Source organism: Dipodomys spectabilis, unplaced genomic scaffold, assembly GCF_019054845.1.
Source record: "Dipodomys spectabilis isolate Male_0828 unplaced genomic scaffold, ASM1905484v1 ptg000039l, whole genome shotgun sequence".
Taxonomy (NCBI): Eukaryota; Metazoa; Chordata; class Mammalia; order Rodentia; family Heteromyidae; genus Dipodomys; species Dipodomys spectabilis.
Window position 1 is genome coordinate 7,153,105 of NW_024870716.1, and position 12,854 is coordinate 7,165,958.

Below are 12,854 nucleotides of genomic sequence, written 5' to 3' on the forward strand. Positions count from 1 at the left end.
CAAGGACCCAAACAACCATAAAGCAAGATTTACAGCTTGTTAGAGAATGGCACAAATTAGCAATTAGATGTTAGATGTGGAAACACAGGAGAATATGAGGCTGCTACCTTTGAAGCCTTTTTATTTTTTTTTTGGTGGAAGGAAACAATGAACTCTTTATAATAACCCCTCTTAAAGCTGGCACCCCACAGGGGGAGAGGTGGAATTAAGAAGAAAGAAATGGCTCCAGCTGGAAGAAGAAGGAGATGGGACAGGTTATATGGATGCCTGGTAATGCTGTGTTCAGATATGAAAAGCACAGCTGCGCAGGAAGAATCTGGAATTGTACACATGAAGATCAAATTACTACCTAGTAATACTTTTATCCATACTAGTCACAAGGAGATGACATTTCTTTAGAAAGATGTCAAAAATTCTTCAGGTGCAAGTGTTGGATGGATGAGAGAGAGGGAAAGAGAGAGGGGGAAGAGCGAGAGAGTGGGGAGAGAGAGAAAGAAAGAGAGAGAGAGTCTCCAAAAGATTAAATGACAGAAGCAGACTCTGTACCCAGTTACTGTGCTTATTTCCCTACCATGAATTTAATTTTTGTGTGCATGTGTGTACCAGAGCCGGGGCTTGAACTCAGGACTTGGGTGCTGTCCCTGAGCTTTTTCACTCAAGGCTAGTGTTCTATCACTCAAGCCACAGCTCTACTTTTGGCTTTTTGGTGGCTAAGTAGTGATAATGGTTTCATGGACTTTTCTTCCCCAGGTTAGCTTGGAATTGGAATCCTCAGATCTCAGCCCCCTGAGTAGTTAGGATTACAGGCGTGAGCCACCTGTAATTATGAAGGTCTGAAAAGGATAGAGCCCATGGAGAGCTACAAGGCAAGGTGATTTAATTCTGGTGTCTTTCTTAATCATTTAATAAGATTGACTGAATACCTTTTAAAGGACTTGTGAAAATTCAATAGGTGAAATCTACTTATAAAAAAAGGAATGTCCTGGACAGTGATTGACTGTGGATAAAGGATTTTTCACTATCAATTAATCTTTATACTTAATTACTTAATAACTCTGTATAGTTAAGGAACTACTGCTTGCTTATGGACATTCAATCAGTGGTTCTTATCATGACTGGAAATAGGTAAGACATAAGCATATATTGAGTATTTATGTGAAGAAGATCCTGTATTTGAGAAGTATCTTCAATACTTAAGATAAGAATTTTCTAATTGGAAAGTTCAGGTGAGCAGGCTGGAAAGGTGGCTTAGTGGGAGAGTGCTTGCCTTGCATGCATGAGGCCCTGGGGTCGATTCCTCAGCACCACATACACAGAAAAAGCCAGAAGTGCGCACTGTGGCTCAAATGGTAGAGCACTCGCCTTGAGCCTAAGAGTTCAGGGACAGTGCGTAGGCCCAGAGTTCAAGCTCCACAGCCGACAAAAAAAAAAAAAAAAAGTTCAGGTGAGTTCAGTATCCCCGTACATACAGCACATATACTACTTGAAATTCTCAGCCATGTATTTCTCTGGTATATGATATTGAAGAAAGAATTTTCCTACAATATTTCATAAGTTAACACACGGATGGCCTTCTCTTAGGCCCAGATCAATTAAAGAGATGGAAATAAACTAAAAGTAAGGATAAGCCAGAGGTGGTTCATATCTGTGGTTCTAGCTACTCAGGAGACTGAGACCTAGAGGATCATGGTTTGAGGCCAGCTGAAGCATCGGAGTCTTCAAGATTCCATCTTAAGTTAACTAGCAAAATGCTGGGCTGAAGGCATGGCTCAAGTGGTAACATGCCAGCTGTAAGCACAAAAGCAGAGCAAAACTAGTACTGAGAAAACAAAAAATAAAGCAAAGAAATGCAAGGTCTAGCAGTGTGGCTCAGTGGTAGAGCACATACTTAGAACACCTCACCCCAGTTAGAATGGCAAAAATCAAGAACTCTAATAACAACAGATGCTGGAGGGGATGTGGACAGAAGGGAACCTTACTTCATTGTTGGTGGGAGTGTAAACTTGTTCAACCACTTTGGAAAGTATTATGGAGGTTCCTCAAAAGACTCCACATAGAGCTCCCCTATGACCCAGCAATCCCACTTTTGGGCATTTACCCAAATGTTTACAAACAAGACCACACTAAAGCTACCAGCACAACTATGTTTATTGCAGCCTTATTTACTATAGCTAAGATATGGAACCAACCCAGATGCCCCTCAGTAGATGAATGGATCAAGAAAATGTGGTATATATACACAATGAAATTCTATGCCTCCATCAGAAAGAATGACATTTCCCCATTTGTTAGGAAATGGAAAGACTTGGAAAAAATTATATTAAATGAAGTAAGCCAAGCCCAAAGAAACATAGGTCCCATGGTTTCCCTTATTTGCAATATCTAGTATATGTATGAGTCAAGCAGAAAAGGTCAGATAAGGTGATGTTAGGAAAATGAACCCTAAGATATGTATTTAAATTTTTTTCTTTCATGTATTTCTTTCTAATGCATTTATAAGATGATTTCTTTGTTGCTTTGTATGTCCCTCCCCCACAGTATAACCCCTGCTTTCACTGTATTTGATATTGGTATAATTTGTGGAGGGGAAGGGGAAAAACAAGTCGTTTAAATAAGGATACAGGTGGGCCCGTTGCAACAATGAGAAGTACAAGTTGTCATGTGGAAAACGAACTTTACAACTTTGGTTGAGGGGGGGGGAGGATTAGGTGCGGGGGCGGGGGGGGGGGGGAAGCCTGGGAAGGGATGGGAAGGGGAAACAAAGGAGGAGGCTACAATGCTTGATAAGAAATGTACTCATTATCTTGCCCATGTAATTGTAACCCCTCTGTACAGTATTTTCACAATAAAAAATAAATAAAAATTTTAAAAAAGAATGTATAAATTCTTACACAGCCCTCCCCGCACTCCCCCAAAAGAAGGTGATACATATACATAAATGATGTATTTATATAAATACATATAAGTGAAATATATGACCATCTAATCCTTCTAGTAGGGAAAAATACTTCACTTACTGACTTTGACTTATTAGAATCATTAAAAATATTTTTATAAAAAGTCTTTGCATATCAGCAACATTGAAACACTTAAGGTTTTCTTTCTCAAGGCTTTGTGTTTACTAGGCAGGCACTCTACCACCAAGCTAGGCCTCATTAAAGGTTTCTTTCTTTCTTTTTTTTAAGTCTTGGAAAGATAAAATTCTTGTTAGCTAAAGGCACATTTTTTCCTTCCTTCCTTCCTTCCTTCCTTCCTTCCTTCCTTCCTTCCTTTCTTCCTTCCTTCCTTCCTTCCTTCCTTCCTTCCTTCCTTCCTTCCTTCCTTCCTTCCTCCCTCCCTCCCTCCCTCCCTTCCTCCCTCCCTTCCTTCCATTCTCCTAAAGACTGGTGTTCCACCACTTGAGTCACAGCCCCCCCTCTAGCTTTTTGTTGGTTAACTGGTTAACTGAAGACTCTCAAAACTTTCCTGCCCAGGCTGGCTTTGAGCCTGATCCTCAGATCTCAGCCTCCTGAGTAGTTAGGATTACAGGCAGGAGGCTCTTTCTACGTTCTCTACTAGCTCGCCCTTTGCACAGCCTCCCAATTGAATTCCTTCATTATTGTACAGTCCTCCATCCCTAATGTCTCAAACACTAAACCAAATCCTATCAGAATGCACTCTCTCTCTTTCTACATACACACACATACACACACAGTTACAGTCACATAAACACACAACAAACAAAAAATGAGAGCATGAGTGACATTCTCGGTCTGCTCTTTTCCGTGTCTGGGTAGCCTGTCGCCCTCAAACTGTAGGCTTCGGTAATACTTATTGCTAATAATTCTCTACTCCAAGTTCATGCCTATCTGTCACTTGTTTGCCATCTCCACAGACTTTGTCCCCTCCTCTCCCTCCCAGGCTAGACTTCACCATCATGAGCCTCTGTGGAGTCATTGTCAGCATCCCTGTCGATTTCATGCTGCATTCGTCACATCACAGGAAACTCTGCTTTGGTGTCTCTCTCGGGTGTTTCTCTAAAACAAGGACTGCCACATTGATGTGTAGGTCCCTCAAGACAATATTCATACATTAAAAAGTCATAGTTGACTGGGCACTGGTGGCTCATACTCAGGAGCCTGAGATTTGATAATCACAGTTCAAAGCCAGCCCAAGCAGGAAACTCCATGAGACTCTTGTCTCCAATTAAGCACCAAAATATAAAAAAAAAAAAAGCCAGAAGTAACACCGTGGCTCAAGTAGAAGAATGCTAGACTATAGCAAAAAAGCTCAGGACCAATACCCAGGCCCTGATTGCAAACTCCAGGACCAGCATACACACACACACACACACACACACACACTCGTCAAAGTTGACTGAAAGTTCATTGAACACAATCACATCTAGAGCTGAAGGCGCCTGTTAGGTGGTAGAGCCGAAGCGAGACACTCTTATCCTATGTCCACACTTGCTCTTCTGGTGCAAGACATGGTCACCTCACTCACGCTAATCAAATGCCAGTTTATTACAGGTGTGCACTGCAACCTGAAGACCTGCGACTCAATTTTGTCTTCCATTTATTTTTTTATTCTCACTTGGCTTTATCAGTTCATGGCCAGTGCTCTACAACTTAGGGCATGCCTCCACTTCTGGCTTTTTAGTTTTGGGAATTTTAGATTTTTTTTTCCTATTTATTTATTTATTTTTGGTGCCAGTCCTGGGGCTTGACCTCAAGGCCTAGATGCTGTCCTTGAGTTTTTTTGTGCCACAGTGCTACTTCTGGCTTTTTCTGAGTAGCTTATTGGAGGTAAGAGTCTCATGAACTTTCTTGCCTGGGTTAGTTAGATCCATTATCCTCAGATCTGAGCCTCCTGAGTAGCTAGGATTATAGGCATAAGCCACCACACTCGACCAATTTTTTAAAAGTTCTCTTTGGCTTTTTATTAGTTAATTGGAGATAAGAATCCTGCAGACTTTATGCCTGTACTAGCTGTGAACCATGGCTCTCAGATCTCAGCCTGCTTAGTAGCTAGGCTTATTCTCTTAAATTAGTAACTTCTACAAATGATCTCTAAGTGGCTTTACAAAGCAGTCTCAATTAAACAGGCCTATTTATAAGTACAGTGCATCTTGATCCATGTTACCCCTTCCATTGCTCTCCCCCATCTCTCCAGCCCCACCCTTTCCCTCAAGTCACCATGTTCACATATGCGCATTGAATATCATCACTACATTCACCCACCCTTCCTCTGAGGCAGAATAGGGCTTAAAGAACACGTGAGTACCTGACCTGCCTTCCAAATGCTTACAATTCAGGCACACATAATTGACCATAATACAGATAGCCAGATATTCCCCCTGCACCCTGTCTCCCCGCCTCCCCCTGTCCCACATCTATAATCCTCGCTACTCAGGAAGCTGAGATCTAAACCAGTCCAGGCAGGAAAGTCCATGAGAGTCTATCTCCAATAAAAAGCAAAAGTGGTGCGGTGAGTCAAAGTGGTAGAGTGCTAGCCTTGAGCCAAAGAAGCACAAACACAGTGACCAAGCCAACAAATAGAACCAACAAATATATATGTATATAAATAAATAAATAAGCTTAAAATGGATGAACCAAGCCACGTGCCGGTGGCTCACATCTGTCATCCTAGCTACTTAAAGAGGCTGAGATATGAGGACTGAGGTCCAAAGCCCACCCTGGGCAAGAAATGTCCATGGGACTCTTCTCTCCAATGACCTACCAATAAACAGACCAACAAACCAAGCCAGAGGTAGTGTGCTAGCCTTGAAGGGAAACAGTGGAGGGATAGACAGTGTCTAGGCCCTGAGTTCAAGCCCCAACATTGGCACCAAAGCAAACCAAATAAAAAAGTATGAACAAAGGCTACAGGAGTTCCAAGGTAGGAGACACTGGTTTGTTCCCCAATCACTGCGGAAATTTCTCTGCCCAAGGAGGTATTTTGATGGAAATAAGGAAGTATGGAAGTTAAGTAATGTACATATGGAGTGTGTCCCACAGAAGTTGAGGGAAACTTGAGTTGTGAGGGTACAGAGGTGAGGCTGATTTCAAGTAAAGGAGGTGGAGTGGGAAGGATGAGGAGGGACTGATGATACATCGCCTTAGGAAACAACAGTGAGAGATCATTTTAAGAGAACCTACTATAGTCAGTTCAGGAAGGTCTTGAACAGCCAAGTCAGAGGGTGATCTTTAAACTTCACTTTATAGTCACTGGGAACCACTCCACATTGCCAGTTACTGCTGTCCATTATTACAGTAGCCACAATCGATCCTTAACAGTGCACGAGCACATTCTCAGAAGGAAACTTCTTTGCACAAAACCAAAGAGTTGAGAAAAAGGAGCTTTGCCTGTGACCTGCCAAGAATGAGGCCTGGGAATGGGCGGAAGTGAAAATAGCCAGGTGGCCTCCGGTGTGCATGCACAGACCTGAAGGAAGCAGCCCTTGCTCACCCTGGGAAGGGTTATGGAAAAAAGGTGTCTGGGGGTAGCTGGGTGCTGGTATCTCATGTCTGTCATCCCAGCTACTCAGGAGGCTGAGATCTGAGGATTGCAGTTTGAAGCTAGCCTGGGCAGGAAAGTCTGTGAGACTCTGTCCAACTAACCACTGAAAAGCCAGAGGTGGAGCTGTGGCTCAAGTGGTAGACCAGTAGCCTCAAGCCAAAAAAAAAAAAAAAAAAGAAAAGTCCAAACAAACAAAAACAAAACATCAGGGACAGTGCCTAGGCCTGAGTTCAAGCCCCAGGATCAGCACCTAAAAAAAAGGAAAGTAAAAGAAAAAAAAGTGTTGGGAAAGCAATTAGGAGATGGTAAGTCTCTAGTAGGAGGCAATACAGATTTCTGAAAGTCATGGAATTGTGAGAAAGGAAATTATTGCAAGATTGGAGAAACATCATAAAACAGGGGAGACTTCACTGTATCTAGAAATTAGGGGAAGAGATTATGAAACATTAACTGGATCTTTGTGTAAGGATGAGCTAGATAATACATTGCAGGGAATGCGGCTAGCCCACTGCTTAAAACACAGGGAGTGCTTTAAGTCAGTGGAGGTTCCGTTCTACTTTGTAAGACTGAGTCACAGAGGCAGGTGGTGAAGAGACCTCAGAGCTGTGCCCGGCCATTCGAATGAATAAATCAGCTCTGTCAGTGACCCTGCCTGGAGAGCCATGACCGTTCAGCTGGCTTTTCTGAGATGGTAAGCAAATTAATTTCCTTTCTTTAATTTGGCAAGTGAGTAAAAACAGAATCCTGTGTTATTACATTAGAAGATGTAAATGAAATCCTACAAACACTTTTGTGCCGAAAGCAGGAACTTTTAAATATTTGTCCCTGATTTTAATCCAGTGTTCATCTCTAAGGAACATCCAATTGGCAGCTGTGATCACTGAATCAATCCACAAGCTACAACTTATATATCTATGTAATTTATTTATATATAATTCATATATCTAATTATTTTTATGTAATATATAACTATTTTATTTATAATTCACACACATTTTTCTATCTATCTATCCATCTATCTATCTATCTATCTATCTATCCATCCATCCACCTAGGAAGTCATCAGATCCACTTAGAAGAAATTCTATTATTAAGTCAAAAATGCTTCTCAAGCTATTGTAGCTTTCTAGGTCCAGGAGGCTATTTAATGAAATTCATACAAAGCAGTCAATTCACTTCATGTCAATAGAAAGGCATTGTTCAAATTACCCACTTATTAATTCTTAAGAGGTTAATAAATAACTTACTTGGGATAAAAAATAAATCACTTCAGAAAACTAGTTGAGTTCCCTGGCATATAGAAAAGTTAACAGACACATAAAGATTCATGGAAACACTTTGGTATCAAAGCTCCGGGATCTACCCCAACCCTAGGTTCTTTCATCTGTGTTCACACTAGACTCTGATTGGGCCAGGTCCAGCTAAAAATAATTTTCTTAAAGGTGACATCCCATCTTTTCTACCAATTGGAGGTCTCAGCTCCTCTACAGGAGCAAATAACTATATATATACCTATATATACACATATATGTATAGTTATTATATTTAAACTATATATGTATATATATTCATACATATATATTCATATATATACATTATATATGTATAAATACATACATACATACATATATATATATATATAAAATCTTGACCTCTTTTCCCACATAAGCACACCATTTGGATTCTTTCACAGACAACACATTTATTTGTTTTTGTGCCAGTACTGGGGCTTGTTAACTTAGGGTCTGGGCTTTGTCCCTTAGTTTTTTCACTCAAGGCCCCACCTCTTGTGCCACAGCTCCATGTCCATCTTTTTGGTGGTTAACTGACGATATGAGTCTCACAGACTTTCCTACTGGGGCTGGCTTTGAACTATGATCCTCACATCTCAGCTTCCTAATCAGCTGGATTACAGGTGTGAGCACCAGCACAGAGGAACATTTGCTTTTGTTTATTGCCTTTAGAAACCAGAACCCAGATTCTACTTGGCCTGTATTATCATATCCCTAAATCACCAACAGTTCTATTATCACAATGATTTGATTATAAAGAAATAGACATTTTGCTGGTGGGCATGCATTTAATATTCACTAGTAATTTTGCCTTATTATATCCCCTGATAAACTGTCATTTGCCTTAGCTCTTAAGAAACAACCCAAAGAAACACAAAGACAGGTGACAGAAGAATCACAAATACATACACAAACAGGATTTGGGCAATCGAGTGTTAATATTGGTGTAAGCTCATTCATTTTAGTAAGCCAGCTAGAAATACTCAGGCATCCGGTGTCAAGATACTATTGTACACAGTATCTTCTCCAGGGAAGGGGAGTCAGTGAGACCCCCCCCCCCTCACCACCTGGTTAAGAACATGCTTGCTTTCATGTGTGCTCTTGAGCTGCCTTACTTCCAAATAAAAATAGAAACTAGTTTACAGCACCACACGGGGCTCTAGCGCATTATGAGCCTATCACTGCTTTCCTTTGATTTCTTATCTATTCCATTAACTCAATAACATAGAAGGCAAAGCTGGGGCAGGGTGGGGGGAGGAATGGGGGACAAACTGTAGGAGGGCTCCTAGGCAAAAAAAAAAAAAAAAAAAAAATCCATGCAAGACCTCTAAGCTGGGGCTTTAACTTATCTAATAAAAGCCAGTTACATGGAAGCTAATACTTCATTGTACCCCCCCACCCCCCTTTATTAAAGATCATAAGTACTGGAACTCGGGAGTAGAGGAAAATAAAATAAATATATGGAGGAGAGAAGGTAAGAGGCAATAAAGACTTTGGCTTATCTATTTTCTCAAGATTTAGGAAGCACTTGAAAGCAAAACTCACAGACAAGCATTTTTAAAAATCCATAACAAAGGCTCCTTGCTCTTCTGCAAACCCAGTGGTCCTTTCTAGAGGCAATAATCCTGCCAGACTTCCTAGCGGAATATAAACAGCTTAACCTAGGCATAATCAGGAGGATGCCAGCTTCTACCCCTGCCAATATTGTACTTTTATATCATTTAGGAATTCAGAGAAAATAAAAAAATAGATCAATGAATCCACTTCCTCTCTCCACAACTACCCAAAGAAAAACAATACCAGAACTCAAACTCCAACAAGCAAACTAAAGGCAAAGTGTTCCACCTAGAGCCTGTTTTCATGAATCATAGTGGATAAGAGCTTCTCTGAGAAACGAATATGATTTTTAGTTCATGCTTACAAGTTTGCAGCTTACAAGAAAAAAAAAAGAATGCAAAAAGGTATTGCCCCTAGTGTAATTAACAATGTTAATCTTTTTTTTCTCTTCCTCTCTACAGTGATAAAGGAGTCATTTTTATATTTAATTAATGCAGAGGATCATTTTGGAAACTGGCTAATGAGCCTCTGATCACATTACCATGAAAATGTGAATTAACATTGAGACTGGTGTTTCGTGTGTAGCAAATCCACTTTGTAATTAGCCCACTGCGAAATGAATCACGGTTGGCGAGAGGGCGGGTAGAATCTGAAAGAACCGGTAGATAGTGGGCTACTGGACCAAACAGCAAACATCCCAAACATTTTTTTTTTATCAGTCATCTTATCTAAAAACAAAACCAATAGAATTACATCCGGGGCAGGATGAAAGATGGACAAATAAACTTTATTTGCCAGACAAGACAAAAACATTTGAATATTCACCCCCAGGCAAACCTGCTCAAATAAAATGGCAAACTAAGAGAATTCTATTACAACTATGAAGGCTGAGCATCTTATTTTTATTCTGAGGAGCCCTCCACATACACACTAAACAGACATCTGAATTTGCACACTTTTCCTATATCACACATAGATTGATACTTTGACAACCTCTTAAAATCAGTATTTTGTGCTAAACAGATGAAAATATTAAAAAGGATCCAAGAACAAGTAGAAAAGGAAATTCCCTTTTCTCTTTCTTAAACCAAGACATTTCATCAATTTTTTGTTTTTCTGGTAGAATACAAAAACACCAAATCTTGTTCTTAAACCAAAAACAACAATTTCTAATGAATCAAATAATTTCCTCTGGCTAACAAGATTTGACAAGAAACTTTTCCTGTCTATTCAGAAATAACTGAGATCACAGAGCTATTAAATCCCCAACATTTATGCAGACAAAAAAATGCAATCCATTTTCAGATACAGATTCCAAAATGAAAAGGGTCTGTCTCTCCAAAGATTACAGCAAAGATTTCACTGTTACCCCTCTTACATGACTGACAGCTTGGCAGTAGATACACAAAATGCTTTAAAAAAAAAAAAAAAAAAGAATCCCACAGGAAGTCATCTGAAAGGGGTGTGGCAAGAAAACTGAAAACTACCACCCCAAAAGCCTTCCCCCCTACCCCCCAAAAAGAAGCCCCCAAGCAGCTCATTGCCTTGCCCTTAGTGCTGAAGAACACAAATAAAAGCTAGCCAGAAAGCATCCTTATCAATCTTGCAGACAAACACAAAGCGTGGCTGGTTTTTGCTGCTAGTCTAAGACCTGCAACTCACCTGAGAAACTTCATAGAGCAGTTTGTAGTGTTCCTCTCTTTTCTGAAAAGTGCACAAATTGCAACCCATTCTAAGAAGCAGGGACAGGAGGAGAGAGAGAGGAGGGAGAGAGAGAGAGAGAGCAAAAATCTTCTAATTTCCCCAGGACTGAAAGGCAAGTGAACTGAACTCTCCAGACTCCACTACTGGTTTTCAACAGTCACTTCATTCCAGAAACACAAGACAAACCGCTGCTAGCTGGAAGCCTAAGCCTGGCTGGTGTGCAGCGGCAGCATGCTCTTCTTCGCTTGCCTCTAAGTAGCTCGCACTCACCGACACACACACACACACACACACACACACACACACACACACACACACACACACGAGTTTTTCAGTCAGTTCATGGCAACAGTCCCCCTGTCTCTGCATCAGTGCACATGACTACACAGATTCCGGCTCATGAATATTAATTAGGGCCTCATTGATTATTCATGACAGAGCATGTTAGCAGGGAGGGGGTGTCATAGCTGCGGCTGATGACAGATGAATATTCACTAATTAAGAGGCAAATGTAGTGTGGTTAAACAAAATTCACTTGTGTCAATACCATCTCTGTTTATTAAGGATAGAAAGGGTGAGCACAGGGCATTTCCAAAAAGAGCAGACACTTCATTTTCTCCATTGATAGAAGCTACTGGCAGGGGAATTAGACAGGCAGAAACACAAGTATAGTAGTTCTTTACCTCCTTTTGCCACAACAAGAAGAAATATTTTTAGCATTACCAGATGTAAAGGAAAAGGAATAGGAGCAATTATTTATAGGTATAAAAGAAATGCAGAAGCAAAGGAAATTTAGGGGAGGGTGATAGAAGAAAGGAATAGAAGGTTAGGGGGCTTAGTATTTAGTTTGTATTCTGATCCTACAAAAATAACAAAGTAGTTCCTAGGTAAATACTGTTACCTACCAGGCATATTCTCTTGCTCTAAATAAAGAACATTGAAGCAAGTATACAGATATGTCTACAGATAATAAGTATTTTAATTAGATAATCAGAACATACCCATTAAATACAAATTTGAAGCCATGCAGGCCTATATTTTAAAATTAGCTAACTATAAAGACCTTTCCCTCAGAACATTTCAAATGCATATGGTATTTATGCTAATTTTATTAAAGTCATATATAATATTTTCAGAAAGCTGACGCGGGCAATATTTAAATTCTAAGGCAATGCACAAGGACTCCACTTAGGATTCCATATTTGGAGTTCACACTTTGCAAAGGTGAACCGACTTAAAAAATGAAGCTGCGCTATTTAGAAGCTTCGATGTTTAGATAACAGAAGTAACACTTTGACTTCCGCACACTCACAGGACTTACGGTAGATTGCCAGCTTGCAGTTTTAAAGATAGATGACTAACAGCCAAAGCAGATAATAAAAGAAAATTCCTTTTGTTCCCACTCAGATTTATCTACCACCTCTGCTAATTAAGAAGTATGTTCCTTCTTCCAGCACATCTTTAAACTGGACAGGATAGCAGGTGGGTTGGAAAGCAAAAATAATTACTTGGGAACTGATGACTCTGGTTAGGAATTACATTGGATCGGAAGGATTTTTAATAGCACCAACACTTATGGATGGCAACTTTGGGCCGGGGAGAGAGGGTCCAATTCCCTAAAAGTGCTTTGTCAAATGTGTAGAATCAATAGCAGGAAATGATTCTAATGAGTACTAATTGTTAACAAATTGGCTTTGCAAAAAAAAAAAAAGGAAAAAAGAAAGAAAGAAAAAAAGCAACACCTCCACACCAGCAAGTTAGGAAGAAGATGAGCTATCATCTGCTGCATAGCAAACATTT

At 40.2% G+C, this 12,854-nt stretch overlaps 1 protein-coding gene across 1 annotated transcript in view; it reads right to left on the reverse strand.

Moving 5' to 3' along the window:
* Positions 1 to 11,081, reverse strand: part of Pdzrn4 (PDZ domain containing ring finger 4) — a 142,114-nt gene extending 131,033 nt beyond the window's left edge. The window contains exon 1 of the mRNA XM_042677680.1: positions 11,013 to 11,081. Within this exon, the coding sequence (XP_042533614.1) occupies positions 11,013 to 11,081 (69 nt within the window). The remainder of the gene's footprint in view (positions 1 to 11,012) is intronic.
* Positions 11,082 to 12,854: the final 1,773 nt, after the last annotated feature.